The following is a 17029-nucleotide window of genomic DNA, read 5'->3' as shown; positions in this document are numbered from 1 at the left end:
CCTCTTCACAGAGTATAGAGGATGAGGCTGAAAGTTCTGGGCTTCTAATCATGCTTTATCTTTCTGGTGACCAGCCCCCACCCAGGAACCCACCAAGAGTTGCTTCAGTAGAGCCAAAGGTGCTCCCAGGAGATTTCAAGAGATTTAGGAGTTCTGTGTAAACCACTCCTATCAACTTCGTCACTCAGCAGATTAGAAGAATTTTAGGAGGACTGTGTCAGGAACCAGGATCAAAGACCACTGGAACAAAAGCTCTCCTGGCACGCTTACCACTTAGCCTCTTTGTTGTCTTGTGTGTGCTTTCCTTCAGCCTTTCCTTGGGTAGGATGAATCCCATTTTGCTAACCTGAAACAAAACATTTGTAGTGCTTTTCAAAAGAATCAGTGTTCAATAAATGTAATTCATTTAAATCCACCACAAAACACATAGTCTCGTGAGAATAAAATCAAATGTGGTTAAAAGGAGAAGCCAAATGGGTAAAATTCATTTAGTTCCAGTGCTGGAATTGCATAAAGCTCATGTTTGGTTTCTAGTAGAGTCTTAGATTTATAGCACCGTAGAGTGCCTATTTTTTATTTCTGGAGTGGAGCATGGTGCTCCTGCCTTTTTTGGTTTTGGATATAAGGGGCAAATCTTGATTCTCAAGGTCCTCAGCAGGGTATTCGGAGAAGGCAATGGCAACCCACTCCAGTACTCTTGCCTGGAAAATCCCATGGATGGAAGAGCCTGGTAGGCTGCAGTCCATGGGGTCACTAAGAGTCACACACGACTGAGCGACTTCACTTTCACTTTTCACTTTCATGCATTGGAGAAGGAAATGGCAACCCACTCCAGTGTTCTTGCCTTGAGAATCCCAGGGATGGCTGAGCCTGGTGGGCTGCCACCTGTGGGGTCACACAGAGTTGGACATGACTGAAGCGACTTAGCAGCAGCAGGGGATTTGGCTATGGGCAAGCAAGTGTTTTGATTTATTGTGCATTTGTGATCTGCTCAACGTTGTTCTGTTGACCACAGCTGGAAAGTAAGAGAAATGGATGACAAAACCTGCCCTTGGTTTCAACTTAAGTGTAAGAAGAGAGAAACTTAGAGATGTTACTGCTGCTGCTGCTAAGTCGCTTCAGTCGTGTCCAACTCTGCAACCCAACAGATGGCAACCCACTGGGCTCCCCCGTCCCTGGGATTCTCCAGGCAGGAACAGTGGAGTGGGTTGCCATTTCCTTTCCAATGCGTGAAAGTGGAAAGTGAAAGTGAATCATGTCCGACCCTTTGCAACTCCATGGACTGCAGCCTACCAGGCTCCTCCATCCATGGGATTTTCCAGGCAGGAGTGCTGGAGTGGGTTGCCATTGCCTTCTCCCACAGATGTTAGTGTAAAGTAATAAATGACAAAATGGAAGTGTTAACTGGTATTAAATATTATTCTGTGTTGGGATTTGAATTTTTAAGCCTCATGTGCACGTGTGTGTGTGTGCTTAGATCCAACTCTTTGCAACCCCAAGGACTGTACCCTGTCAGGCTCTTTGGTCCATGGAAGTTTCCAGGCAAGAATACTGGAGTGCATTGCCATTTCCTTCTCCAGGAGATTTTCCTGACCCAGGAATTGAACCCTGGTTGCCTGCATTGCAGGCAGATTCTTTATGAAGTGGGCCACGAGGGGAGCCCTTTCAGCTTCATGGGGATTGTTTAAGAGTGAAGAAATCAGTTGAGATAATCTAGGGAAAGAACCCTTTCCCCACAAGTATCTTTGTGGATTGAGTAACTTGGTCACAGGTAAGGAAGCAGAAGTGACATGAGTTTGAAGAGAAGGCGAGAGTATGCTTGTGGTAGTGTGCCTGTTCATTTTGGGATACAAATAAATTTGGTTAGGTAGTGTAAAATAAGAACTTAGAAGGGTAGATTTAAGAAGGTGAACATCATAGTTTTGAAATTGCATAGGGAAGTTTCTGACTAAAAGTGAATAGTGTTTTAAAGATTAGTTTGACAGGTCTACTAATAGATTCACATTTGATAGTGAATTTAAGAAAAGTACTTTCTACAGGAAGTACCTGAACCTACTTGTTAGTTGCTTTAATGGGACCCAGAAATACTTCTTCCTGAAATCCTCTGAGCCTTATTTTTTTTTTTTTACCTAGGTAAGTGAAAATATTATAGGTTCTTTGAGTATGTAGGTGGCTATAACATATTTTGTTGAATCTTTTTGAGACAATTTAGTTGAATTTTCTCAAGGAGAAAGTGTTAAATTAGGAATTTATGTTCCTGTTCAAGGGCTTGAGGTCTTAATTTTTAATAGAAATGACCACAAACTCCATGTTTTTATTACAATTGGTAATAAAGAATATGAAACTTATATAAGGATATGAAATCAGTTTAACAGATAAACACAGTAATAAATTATGTAAAGTTTGTCTTCCCTGGTGGCTTAGTGGTAAAGAACCCACCTGCCAGTGCAGGAGATACTGGTTTGATCCCTGGATCTGAATGTCCTGTGGAGAGGAAATGGCAACCCACTCCTTTTTTCTTGCCTGGGAAATCCCATGGACAGAGGAGCCTGGGGAGCTACAGTGTATAGGGTGGTAAAGAATCAGTCACAATTTAAGTGACTGAGCATGCATGCAAAGTTGAATTTAACATGATAGTATCTTTGTAGTACATACTTAGATTGTTTTGGCTGATTTTGCTTTTAACTACTACAGAAAAATAGAGATTAAGAGGATTCATGAAATTCTAGAAGATTTTGGGGGGAATTGTTTACAGGTATCTTTGAGAATCCTCTTAGGAGGAGTTGGTCATTTAGAGGTCTTGAGGAATTTGTTAATTTGCCTGTCTTTTCTCATTGTAAATGCCTTTGCAGTGCTAAGTATTAATAAGTTACTGGGATTTATTTAGTTTTATAAGCAGAAAAGATTTTTTTCCCAAAACTTCCATTTTTTTGAAATCAGCAACTGATTTATCTTTAACTCTTGTGATAATTTGATTGCCTCTGAAGATAAAACCTGCACTTCACTTCCAGGATACTGTTCTCTCCTAATAGTTCCTTCTCCTTTACTGGTCCCTCTTATTTTGTCTCTTGATGGTTTCCTTTCCTCTTCATATTTCCACATGTTGGCATGCCCTTCTCCTGGGTGACCTAATCCAGTTCTGAGGTTTTAAATAATTTTAAAATTATATCTAGCACCAGTTTCGTCCCTGTAATACAGCTTATTTTTCTGACTATGTGCTTTACATTTTCACTTGTATTTCAGATTGGCATCTTCAGCATATAATATGCAGAATAGAGCTCTTATTTCCCCACTCCCTTTTCCATCTCCTTCCCAGTCTCAGTAAATGGTACCACTCACTGTTCATACGGTGGTTCTGGTTGCAACCTCTATGAGTCATCATGATTCCCTTTTAAAATTTCTTCCCACATCCAGTTTATCAGCATTCAGTTCACTCACTGTATCAGTTCAGTTCAGTCGCTCAGTTGTGTCCGACTCTTTGTGACCCCATGGACTGCAGCACGCCAGGCCTCCCTGTCTATCACCAACTCCCGGAGCTTGCTCAAACTCACATCCATCAAGTCGGTGATGCTGTCTAACCATCTCATCCTCTGTTGTCCCCTTCTTCTCCTGCCTTCAATCTTTCCCAGCATCAGGGTCTTTTCCACTGAGTTAGTTATTCGCATCAGGTGACCAAAGTATTGGAGTTTCAACTTCAGAATCAGTCCTTCCAGTGAATATTCAGGACTGATTTGCTTTGGGATAGACTGGTTTGATCTCCTTGCAGTCCAAGGAACTCTCAAGAGTCTTCTCCAATACCACAGTTCAAAAGCATCAATTCTTTGGTGCTCAGCTTTCTTTATAGTCCAATTGTCACATCCATATGAACAGATCCTTTAAAAGGTCATGAACCTGGCAACATGACAGTATCCCTTACATTGCTACTTTGATTTGAGTCATTAGCATCTCTTGACTAGACTACTGCAGTGTTGCAGGTTTTCTCAGAAAAGCTGACTTTAAGACAGTTTAGTGTGCAGAATATTTATTAGAAAGTACCCTTCAGTTCAGTTCAGTCAGTTCAATCGCTCAGTCATGTCTGACTCTTTGCGACCCCATGAGTCGCAGCACGCCAGGCCTCCCTGTCTATCACCAACTCCCGGAGTTTACTCAGACTCATGTGCATCGAGTCGGTGATGCCATCCAGCCATCTCATCCTCTGTCGTCCCCTTCTCCTCCTGCCCCCAATCCCTCCCAGCATCAGGGTCTTTTCCAATGAGTCAACTCTTTCCATGAGGTGGCCAAAGTATTGGAATTTCAGCTTCAGCATCAGTCCTTCCAATGAACACCCAGGACTGATCTCCTTTAGAATGGACTGGTTGGATCTCCTTGCAGTCCAAGGGACTCTCAAGAGTCTTCCCCAACACCACAGTTCAAAAGCATCAATTTTTTGGCACTCAGCTTTCTTCATAGTCCAACTCTCACATCCATACATGACCACTGGAAAAACCACAGCCTTGACTAGACAGACCTTTGTTGGCAAAGTAATGTCTCTGCTTTTTAATATGCTGTCTAGGTTGGTCATAACTTTCCTTCCAAGAAGTAAGCGTCTTTTAATTACATGGCTGCAATCACCATCTGCAGTGAAATAAAGTCTGACACTGTTTCCACTGTTTCCCCATCTATTTGCCATGAAGTGATGGGACCAGATGCCATGATCTTAGTTTTCTGAATGTTAAGCTTTAAGCCAACTTTTTCCACTCTTCTCTTTCACTTTCATCAAGAGGCTTTTTAGTTCCTCTTCACTTTCTGCCATAAGGGTGGTGTCATCTGCATATCTGAGGTTATTGATATTTCTCCCAGCAATCTTGATTCGAGCTTGTGCTTCTTCCAGCCCAGCGTTTCTCATGATGTATTCTGCATATAAGTTAAATAAGCAGATTACAATATATAGCCTTGACGTACTCCTTTCCCTATTTGGAACCAGTCTGTTGTTCCATGTCCACCCTTGGGGTGAGTATATGTGAAAGGACAGGGTAGATAAGCAAAATTGGGTCTTAGGAGAAATAACAGTACAGTGCTGACCCAGCAACAGTGGTGATGGTTCCTATGGGAAGTTCTGAAACTAAAATTACCTCTCAAGAGTTGCCCTGATTTTTACTCAAGTGGTCAGGCCTTTCTATCCCCATCTTAATTAGTAATTAGATAGAGACCACATTGGCTTTCCCAGGTGGTACAGTGGTAAAGAATCTGCCTGCCAGTGCAGGAGACACAGGAGACCTGTGTTTGATCCCTTTGTTTGAAAGATCCCCTGGAGTGGGAAATGACAGTCTGTCCCAGTATTCTTGCCTGGGAAATTCCCTGGACAGAGGAGACAGTCCATGGTGTCACAAAGAGTTGGACACAACTGAGCACACACAGACAACATTGGGAAAAATGTGACATTGAGTGAAGCGGCTCTGTGCAGCTGAAGGATCCCTGAAAATGCTGCCAGGTGAATGCTCTGCTGACAGCACTGCTAGCGGCTAGAGCAAGACCCTTCTTGACAGGACATCTGGACCACACATCTGTGTTCGCTGCAGAACACTCCTGTGCCACTAAGCTCCGTGTTTTCATGTACATTGGCAGGGGGAGGGGGCAGGTGGCTCCTCTAGCACTCCATTTAGGGTTCTTACTCTGGAGGAAAATCAGAAGTGTGATGAGTGGCAGAGTCATTATTTATTATTCTTCCATAGTAAATGTCTCCCTGTGGATGTTAACATGTGATACTAAGATCTTCATACTTCATGCCCAGTCTCATGTGTCCGTTCATGTGCGTCAACCCCAGATTTCCCTGTTCTCTTTCTTCCAGTCCTTTTTCCTCTGATAGCTAGGTCCTTGGCCACTATCCATGAGTCCATGTATATTCTAACTAGGTCAGTTTTCTGACCACTCATGAGGATGACCAGTCTTTGTCTTTTGGGAGGATATTTTTCTTGTCACCGAGTTTTAAGGCCACTGCTGAGGGAAGTTGTGATTGCAGTTGCTGTTCATTTTTATTTGACACCAACATGCTTAGCCAACTCTTCATGAAGCAAGCTCATGCTTTTTCCTTCTCTATCATCTGGTTTTAAGTGATTCCCATAAGGCCATACATATGAATTAAGGGAAGCATGCAGTACAATAGTAGTGAAAAACATGGGCTACCTGCTTATGCAGTTTGCTTTCTGGTTCTGTTCATGTTTGATCCTGGGGTTACTACTTCCATCTTACGATGACTAGTTCCTGGATCTGCTTGACATCATGATTTGTTGAGTCTGTTGGAACCCAGACCTCCAATGAAATCTTGTGACCCCATGGATTGTGGCTCACCAATGTGGCCTTGAATTAAATATACCCCTTGTATCACAATTTCTCAGGCGTACAACTAGTCTATATTAATAGAACCTACTTCATAGATTTGTTAAGTATATATTAAATAAGATTGTAAGTGCTAGGCACATATTTGGCACGTAGTAAATACTTTTAAAAATTAGCTGTCATTACCGTCTTATTTAGAAGTCTTTCATGTGTTTGTCAGACTTTCTAAAGTTCTAAGTAGCTCTAAGCATAAATTCCTTTGTCATTGTTTCTCAGTTAGTGCTTTTAAATTAAGATTTGTTACACATGTCAACTCTTGTCTTAAGTGAGGTAGACTCAGGTGTGATTATATAAATATGTTTGCTAAATGAGTAAATTGTATTTTAGAGGGTCAGAATATTTGTCTGACTGTCTAACTCATCCTTATGATTTAATCATCAATCATGTCAGCACCTGGGTAAACTGAATTTATTTACTTATTTGCAGTTATTCCAAAATATTGGCATATTCCCCATGTTGTATAATACATCCTTGTAGCATATCTTACATCCAATAGTTTGTACTTCCCATTACCCCACCCTGATACTGTCCTCTTTCCTACCATTGGTAACGACTAGTTTGTTCTCTATACCTGTGAGTCTGCTGCTTTTCTGTTATATTTACTAATTTGTTGTATTTTTTAGATTCCCATTATAATAGATTCTGTACAGTATTTGTCTTTCTCTGTCTGATATATTTCACTTTCAGCATAATGCCCGTCAAGGCCATCTGTGTGGCTGCAAATGGCAAAATTTCATCCTTTCTTATGTGCTCAGTAGTGTTTCATTCTATCTATATACTTCACCTTCTTTATCAGTTCACCTGTTGATGGACACTTATGTTGCTTTCATATCTTGGCAATTGTAAATAATGCTGCTATCAACATTGAAGCGCAGGTATCTTCACAAATTACTGTTGTTGTTTTTTCAGATATATACCCAGGTATGGAATTTCTGGGTCATATGGTAGGCCTGGGCTTCCCTGGTGGCTCAGATGGTGAAGAATCTACCTGCAGTGCAGGAGACCTGGGTTTGATCCCTGGGTCAGGAAGTTCCCCTGGAGAAGGAAAAGGCAACCCACTCCAGTATTCTTGCCTGGAGAATTCATAGACAGAGGAGCCTGGTGGGCTACAGACCATGGGGTGGCAAAGAGTTGTACATGACTGAGGAACTAACATACATGGTAGTTCTATTTTTTGTTTTTTGAGAGATCTCCATACTGTTTTCCATAGTGGCTGCGCCAATTTTTATTCCCACCAACAGTGTACAAGTGTTCCCTTTCTCACATCCTGGCCATCATTTGTTACTTGTTTTCTTTTTGATGATAGATTAGCCATGTTGAGCATCTTTTCATGTGCCTTTTGGCCATCTATATGTCTTCTTGGGGAAAATGTCTGTTCATTTCTTCTGCCCATTTTAAAATCTGGTTTGAACTGAATTTCTTAAAAGTAGCTAGCTGTTTTGTTTGCTTTTCATGCCTTGATCATATTGGATGTTTATATTTCCTAGAGCTGTATTACTGTGGCTGTTATTTTTCAGTTATTTTGACCACTATAAAAGAATCTTTTAAAAAGAGTCTTTAAATTTTTTTAAAAACATATTTATATTGTTATGTGTTCTTGCTACTTGATGTTTATTTTTTAGCAATAGCTGATATTAACAATAAAAAATGATACGGTTTTCTTTTAAAATATGTACAGTTTGAAAGTTGATCATGGATTTTATGTACACAAGGCATGCAACAGTTTATCAATTGTTTGATAAAATTATTGCCTTGTATTTTTGATGCCATATGAATATAAGGAGAAATTTTAAAAGACGGAATCAGTGATGTGCATGTGCCTTCACGTGGCAGTTTTCACCTTTTTAGCTTCACCTTTTATTCTCACCACCTAAACTTCAGGCACAAGGAGCTATTTGTAGTTTCCCAAAGTTACTATTAAGTGTTATATAGCAGTGGAAACAGCAATTTAAATCTCAGCTCTGCCATATACAGCTTGTGTTATCTTGGGCAAGTAAGTATCCTCTCTAAATCTCAGCTTCTTTGTTATAAACTGGGGATAAAATAGGACCTCTGGTCTTAACTGCACACAGTGAATGTTAAATGATTTTGTGAGCTGTTACTCTTGTTGGTGTTCCTCTTTTTCCAATGGTTATTGTTCTGACTGAAGCTTGTCCTCTCAGTCCTCCTCTCACATCAGACTGGTAAGCCATTCTCTCAAATTCCAATGTGATGATGATGATGATAAAAGGACAGGTTATCATCTATGGGTTTTAATTGTCACTTCTCTCTACATGCTTCCATATGTGGTATTTGTGATCTAGTCCATTTTCCTCTAATGGGTTAAGCTCTATCTTCTCTTTCCCTAATGGTCTGGAAAACTTCCATTTTTTTCTGGCTGACTTTTCTTCTTTCCTCTGGACTCAGCTAAAGTGTCATGCTCTCAGAAAGTAAGACTGTTGCAATACTCACTTTTTCCCAGTCTTCTTACATTTCCATCTTCCCTTTATCTCTGTTGCTGTTTTTAGAGCATTCAGGAATTTCTTTCCCCCACATTTATCACAATTGTGATTAGTTATTTCTGTAATTACTGTTTAAGGTTTGTATCCTTAGTAGAAGATCATTTCTGTGAGAACTTGCAGAGACTTCTGTATTGAATTCACAACTGTATTCTTAGTGCCTGCCACAGTGCTCAACACAAGAGTAGTTGTTTACTAAACATTTGCTGAATTAAGAAATATCCTGTTTCCATCACTCAACTACCTATTGAGTTAACAACTCACTCAGCAATGTTAGTACTGAAGTTTGTGCACAAATTTTAAATTTTACTTGTCACATACTATTACTGTATTCTTTATACTTTTTCCCTGTTCATGCTGTGTTTCTGAAGGGTGCCATTTGTGTTATATACATCTTTTTATTCCAACACTTAACAGACTACTTGGCCGTGGAAATTTTACTGTTCAGTGAATGTTCATCAGTGAAAATATGTTTTTAAAGTATGATTAAGAGTGGAAAGTTTTACAGATACAAGAATTCAAACTGAAATCATCAACAGATGCTATCAGTTTAAGTTATATGCTAAGTGTGAGGCAATATATGATACCTATTTATATGAAATAGCGTAATATAGAAAATATGTAAATTCATGTGTTAATATTATGTGTCTAAAAACACATTGTCAGCTGATGGTGAACATTTGAATGATAATTTTCTTAATTGGGCCTTCTATTCTGATATTCTTTTTTTTAATTCTTTTTTTCTATAAAGTTTAGAAAATTTTGTCTTGCTATTTTAATATTAGATATTATATGTGAGCATTTTTTCTCATTTCATTAAATTTTTTTACAACATGATTTTAATAGAAACATAATTTTTATCCTATAAATTGACTATAATTTTTCAATAATGATTCTGTTGATATTTATGTAAGTAACTTTTCAGCATTATACATGATACAGAAATTTTGCGTTCATGTCTACTTTTTCCCTTAGAATTTTAAAAGTAGAATTACTGGGTTAAATGGTGTGAGCATTTTTGGACCTGTTGATGTTACCAAAATGTTGCTCCTTGCCCTCCAAAAATATTGTACATTTTAACTTTTCTAACAATAGTGAGAGTGTGAATTTCAGCTTAACTGCTCCTGCATTGCATATTTTAATTAACGAAATATTGTATTTAAATATTGTAATTAAGGAAAAAGAAAAAACGTTGCCAGTGTGAGGCCCCCCAAAAAAGTAATAACTTGACCTCATTTGATTACTAGTGAAGCTTTATGTTTCATGTTTCTTGGCCATTTTTATTTCTTTTATAAATTGTTTCCTTTGCTCACTTTTCCATTAGTTTGTTCCTGCTTATCAAACTCTTTAATATCCTAATTTTCATTAAATGATTTGTTTATTGAAGCTTTTTTAAATAGAAAAAGCCTGTACATTTTAATAATTAGATATATTTAATTAGTAGTTTAATTTCAGTTCTCACATAGTATAACCTATTTCATTTTTGTAAGTAGTAGTAAGTTATGACATGTGAAACTTTTTAAAGAACATTTATTTTGTAAACTAGGAGCCTTTTGTGGCAGATGAGTATATTGAACGTCTTGTATGGAGAACCCCGGGAGGAGGTTCTAGAGGGGGACCTGAAGCTTTTGATCCTAAAAGGTGAAGTAAAATTTTTTTTAATAGACCCAATCTAGTACAAGTTTGTGTCTGGAATAGAGGCGACTGTTGGAATTCCTTTCAATATTCATGAAAAAGGAGTTAACAACTGGCCAATAAAAGGAAGAAGCATTAGAAGCTTGAGATTTTTTTTTTCCTTTTATGTTTCTTTTATTTTAGAGAAGGACTTTAAGTGATATGGGGGAAGGGATTTTATTGCATTATGAGAATTGTTAATATTTTCTTCAATTAATAATAAATTAGAAATTATTGGTTATACCTCTAACATGTAAATCCATGGCTAATTCATTTCAATGTATGACAAAAACCACTGCAATGTTGTAAAGTAATTAGCCTCCAACTAATAAAAATAAATGGAAAAAAAAAAGAAATTATTGGTTATACCTCTAAAATAAAATATGTTGAGTATGCTGTTTTAAGAATTATTGTAAATTGGGGGAACAAAAATTCACCATACCCCGGAATGCACAGTATTATGTTTATATAGTGCATTTTACCCTTTTGACTATTTCTGTAAAGTTGGTTTCATTTCTGGGGGTTAATCTGGAGATTCCCTATGAGGCTTTTGTTGATATCAGAGATAATCTTTAACATGATGTTAGAGAGAAAATTAACATGTTCATCCCTACCTCAAGGAATGCTCACTAATGCTTTATTTACAATTATAAGTGAACTGATCAGTTCCGAGTGATCAATTATAGATGGATTGATACATATTCTAATTTTCTTTTGTTAGATTGTTAGAAGAATTTGTAAATCATATTCAGGAGCTCCAGATAATGGATGAAAGGATTCAAAGGAAAGTAGAGAAACTAGAGCAACAGTGTCAGAAAGAAGCTAAGGAATTTGCCAGGAAGGTACAAGAACTCCAGAAAAGCAATCAGGTAAACCATTAATTAAATAATGAATATACAGACTTTAATATATTTATATCCTTTCAGTTTTAAGTTTTTTAAAAAAAAGTCTAGTCAAATAGTCGGAGAAGGCAATGGCACCCCACTCCAGTACTCTTGCCTGGAAAATCCCATGGACGGAGGAGCCTGGTAGGCTGCTGTCTATGGGGTTGCACAGAGTCAGACACGACTGAGGCAACTTAGTCAAGTAGTAGTTGTTGAGGTTTCTTTATACTGCTCCCATCTCATGTCATAAAATGTTAATGGATTGTTACCAGGCACTCTTGGTGCACTTGTTTGCTACTGAGTGATGGTTTGGGGTCAGAGTACTCCCTTCTTAGGATGGGATGGTATTCAGTACAGTGTGGTCCTTGCTTCCTCTCTTAACAATGCAAATTTTTAAGAATGATACCTCAGCAGACCAGTATTTTTAGGAAGTCATGACTAGCTTGGATATTTAGGTGTCTCTTTGCATTCTCATTTAATCATAAGGCAAAATAATAATACCAGACCAGCTATTGCCTGGATCACATTTTTCCCTAGAGAAAACCTGGTCTGGGAAGTTTCACAGAAGTCGTGAGGCAGATACCCTAATGAGAATGCTGGTGTAACTGGGAAAAGCAGATGCAGAACTCTTCCTCAATCCATTTTGGAGTAAAACTGGACCATTAGCTGACTCTGGGGTACACAGGCCAAACTTCTTAGCCATTCTTACTTCTTAGGCCCTAGACTTAATCAGGAACCTCTGAACCTCTTTCACATTCTGGGCCTGATGTGGAACTTAATTGACCTTTATAAGTGTAGTTAGAAGAGCGTGTTTAGCATTGCTGCCTTGTAGGGGTTGTTTGTTCTTTAGTATTAGAGATTAGCATTCTACTCAGTTTTCATATGTTTAGATTCCTTCACTTAGGTCTGTATAAAAAATATTTATAGATTTTAGAATATATAGATTTTAAATATTTAGAAAATATTTAATAAACTCAGTAATTTACATAAGATAATGTATTTTTAAGTAGTTAAAGTAATAGATTCAAAATACTTCTAATGCAAATTCCCCTTGGTAATAATAATAGTATTAATAGTTAATCTGGGTTCTCTGATTATATTTTATGCTTATGCATGTTTCTCCTAGGTTGCCTTCCAACATTTCCAAGAACTTGATGAGCACATCAGCTATGTAGCAACCAAAGTCTGTCACCTTGGAGACCAGTTGGAGGGGGTAAACACACCAAGACAACGGGCAGTAGAGGCTCAGAAGTTGATGAAATACTTCAATGAGTTTCTAGATGGAGAACTGAAATCTGATGTTTTTACAAATTCTGAAAAGGTGAGCACTGTCAGAAGGATAAAAGCATATAATAACATTACTAACAATGCTCTAATTATGAACTACAATTGCTGCTTTCCACAGTCAGACTTCAAATCACTGAGTAGCTGACTTATTAAAAGTCTTTATTCCGAAAAATACACTTGCCAACAAAATTTATATTCAGATTTTTAGTTGGATTGCCTGGCATTTTGTTTATGAAATGTGTATGGTTTAGAAATATTGAGTTAACTATGTTATTAAGTATATTTTTTCATAATTGACTTTTAATATTAACAGAATTTAATAGTCATATTCCCCTGGGTGAGGGGGTGGTGTGACCCTAAATCATTTACAAACAAGTATATTTCTGTGCAAGGAATTCAGAGCTTCTAGTTTTTGTTATTGAATAAAGTTCTTTTATAAAAATTAAAGCATAGTTCGGAATCAAAAAGAATTGAAAAATCTGAATTAATTATTCATGTTAATCTTTTTCATAGCACTAGTCACTTAATCCTGGTCTAAGGTTGTATAGTATTGGTTACTCTCCAATCTTGGGAGAAGGTTGTTCAGCTCCTTTTCTTCCCCTCAGGGGGAAAAAATTTAAAAGTGCATGAAAAAGACATGGATAGTATATGCACATAGTAATAACATTGTCTATTAATATGTTAAATACAATCTTCCAGAATATTTTCCAGGTTTACTCCATGGGACATCTCAGGTAGTGGCATGTTAAAAGCTAAGTTGTATTGAACTTCACTTTGAATTAAGCAACACATTGTTTTGTGTGTAGGAAATATATAGGTTTATAGAGTTTGCAATTTTTAGAGATCTTTGAAAGAAATGCTTATGTGTAGAGAAAATTCCTCTATAGAAAAGACAGTATTTTATTTTATTTATTTATTTATTTATTTTTTTTCAACTATCAGATAAGATTAAAAATTTTTTTTTTTTTACTTTTTTTTTTTTAATTAGTTGGAGGCTAATTACTTTACATCATTACAGTAGTTTTTGTTATACATTGAAATGAATTAGCCATGAATTTACATGTATTCCCCATCCCAGTCCCCCCTCCCACCTCCCTCTCCACCCGATCCCTCTGGGTCTTCCCAGTGCACCAGGCCCGAGCACTTGTCTCATGTACCCAACCAGGGCTGGTTATCTGTTTCACCCTAGATAATATACATGTTTCAATGCTGTTCTCTTGAAACATCCCACCCTCGCCTTCTCCCAGAGTCCACAAGTCTGTTCTATGCATCTGAGTCTCTTTTTCTGTTTTGCATATAGGGTTATCGTTACCATCTTTCTAAAGTCCATATATATGTGTTAGTATACTGTAATGGTCTTTATCTTTCTGGCTTACTTCGCTGTGTATAATGGGCTCCAGTTTCATCCATCTCATTAGAACTGATTCAAATGAATTCTTTTTAATGGCTGAGGAATATTCCATGGTGTATATGTACCACAGCTTCCTCATCCATTCGTCTGCTGATGGGCATCTGGGTTGCTTCCATGTCCTGGCTATTATAAACAGTGCTGCGATGAACACTGGGGTGCATGTGTCTCTTTCAGATCTGGTTTCCTTGGTGTGTATGCCCAGAAGTGGGATTGCTGGGTCATATGGCAGTTCTATTTCCAGCTTTTTAAGAAATCTCCACACTGTTTTCCATAGTGGCTGTACTAATTTGCATTCCCACCAACAGTGTAAGAGGGTTCCCTTTTCTCCACAGAAAAGACGGTATTTTAAATAATGAGTTCCAGGAATTATATTTATAATGTAAAGTAGAGCTGATAAGATTAACATCAAGAATTTAATCATACCTAAACACTTGTAAAACATTGGCAATATCTAACTTTTATACATTCATGTGGTTCACACACACACACACACACACACACACACACAGGGCTTGAACACCAAACTCTTTTTCAGGGTGCAGTTTTGTTTTGTTTGAATGTTTTTGTTTTGTTTCCTACATGAAACATACATATTTCTGATATATTATAAAAGCATATATTAATACTTACATGTATTTTAAAATTGTTCTCTCTATATATAAAGTTGTATGTAATTCAAGTCTTATACCTTGGGTTACCTTGGATTATACCTGTTGGATTGTAGAGTATATTTATGCTTTGTTATAAACAAAATGCAGATATTTTACCCAGTGCGAGTTGGTCTGTTTATTTCATGCAGCTCAAGGCAGCCATTTAGAATCTAGAGAAAAGTGAATATTTTAAAATTGACTGATTACACGTGTGTGTGTGTGTGTATGCTCAGTTGTATCCTACTCTTCTGCGATCCTATGGACTGTAGCCCACCAGACTTCTCTGTCCACGGGATTTCCCAGATAAGAATGCTGGAATGGGTTGCCTTTTCTTTCTCCAGGGAATCTTCCCACCCCAGGGATCAAATCTACATCTGTTGCATTTCCTGCATGGGCAGGCAGATTCTTTACCACTAGTGCCACATATATTTTTTTAAATGAAAAAGAATGATTTTACTATTTATTGCAGAGTATTATTTCTTTGTATGGAAGATCTTGTGGGGCACAGGTTGAAAGTAGTTAAGTATAGAATGTTTCAATCACTCACACATCCATCTGTTTTTATTTTTTCATCTCTAAATAACATCACTGAGGATTTAATACTCTCCATATCATGCTAAGGGTTAATCGCTCAGTCATGTCCGACTCTTTGTGATCCCATGCACAGTAGCCCACCAGGCTCCTCTGTCCATGAAATTTTCCCGGCAAGAATACTGAACTGGGCAGCCATTCCCTTCTCCAGGGGATCTTCCCCGCCCAGGGATTGAACTCAGGTCTTGTGCATTGCAGGCAGATTCTTTACTGTCTGAGCCACCAGAACTATGCAAAATCAAGTAACATTGGCCCTGGTTTTCAAGAAGTTTACTTTCAGCTGAATTCAATGATGAATATTGTGGCATTCTAGAAAGACATAAAAAGTTCAGGCTTGTTATGCATATATATTAGGTTACAAATAAGTAGAGCCCTAAAACCTGATATAATAGTGATGAGGTTGATAGTGATTGCACACATATTTTAACCCAATTTGTATTGCTTATCATGTTTTATATGATGAAATTATCTTCTTTACACTTTAAACATTTTAGTTATCCTCAAGTAATTGTGTATTTCATGATGTTACTATTGTCTCTTAATTTTTAAGATTCTCATTGAAAGATGAATAAATCTTCATATCCTTGCTACCTCATTCACTTGGGTCACTAGCTGTCTAATTTTTGAGGAATAAGTACAGACTTCACAGTGTTTAAGCTAATTCCTCTTATTTTCTTTACTTTGCTTCACTCTCTCCCATATCTCATCTTCTTTCATCTTGTTTCTTTTCTTGTTATGCTTTAGGCCTCTTTTCACAGTTGTCTTGTTTTTCTCTCATGTCTCCCACAGATTTTGGGTTACTGTTGAGTCATTATTTTTGCCCTGGTACTGTCACAGTTAAGTACACTTAGGAACCTCATATATGGTACTAGATTGCTAATTATTAGGTAAATTTCTGCTGTTTAAGTTTCTGCACTGTGTACCAGCTACCTTCCCAGTGGAAAGAAAAGGAAAATCACCCATGTCGGTGTGTGATTGTGGGAGGAATTAGAATGGGAAAAGATAACACATCTTAGTCCTTTTTCTTCCTGCTCCATAGTCATTTTTGCTGTTTTTTTTTTAATCTTTGCTTTTCAGAATCTTCTCATTTTCTTCTCTGGGGGAAAAAAAACATTTTATGTCCATAGTATGTATTTCTTCTTACCTCCATCTTTACAAAGTATGTTAGTTGTTTTTCTTCTTAGAATCACAACTTAATGTTCTCCATGTAGATAATGCCTGGTGACTCTGATTATCTTTAATATGGGTGGTCTCTCACCTCACGCTGACATCAGTAGCAGGTGTAAACAGGTTATTAGATTGTGGTTTTGAAAACTGTGCCTAGAGTATATTTTAACTGATGGATGACTTTAAGAACTACTTGTGCATGAAATAGTTTTTGTAAAATAATTTGGTAATTCCATAAAATCATATATTATTTACTCTGCTGTACTTCTTCCTATATTAAGTGAAGTTTGCAAACACTGCATAATGGGGACATCCATCTTTTAACAAGAACAAACTCCTGATGGAAACATAAAGCATGTACCTGGCAGGTTCCTTCTGAAGGGAGTATTGGTGAGGAGAAAATGGCGGACCTTGCTAGTACCACTAAATGGCATGTTGAAAAGTGATCTTGCAGTGTTAATCTGTGCTCATGTGCAGCAGAATTAGAGTGAG

At 37.5% G+C, this 17029-nt stretch overlaps 1 protein-coding gene across 2 annotated transcripts in view; it reads left to right on the top strand.

Annotated features, from left to right (window-relative positions):
* EXOC5 (exocyst complex component 5) overlaps window positions 1–17029 on the top strand; it is a 53214-nt gene that overhangs the window by 4636 nt on the left and 31549 nt on the right. For both annotated transcript variants that reach the window (XM_070469402.1, XM_020874179.2), the window contains exons 2-4: window positions 10420–10514; window positions 11269–11416; window positions 12558–12752. In XM_070469402.1, coding sequence (XP_070325503.1) covers window positions 10420–10514; window positions 11269–11416; window positions 12558–12752 — 438 coding nt within the window. The remainder of the gene's footprint in view (window positions 1–10419; window positions 10515–11268; window positions 11417–12557; window positions 12753–17029) is intronic.

This window comes from Odocoileus virginianus, chromosome 6, assembly GCF_023699985.2.
Source record: "Odocoileus virginianus isolate 20LAN1187 ecotype Illinois chromosome 6, Ovbor_1.2, whole genome shotgun sequence".
Taxonomy (NCBI): Eukaryota; Metazoa; Chordata; class Mammalia; order Artiodactyla; family Cervidae; genus Odocoileus; species Odocoileus virginianus.
This window is presented reverse-complemented; position numbering and strand designations above follow the sequence as displayed.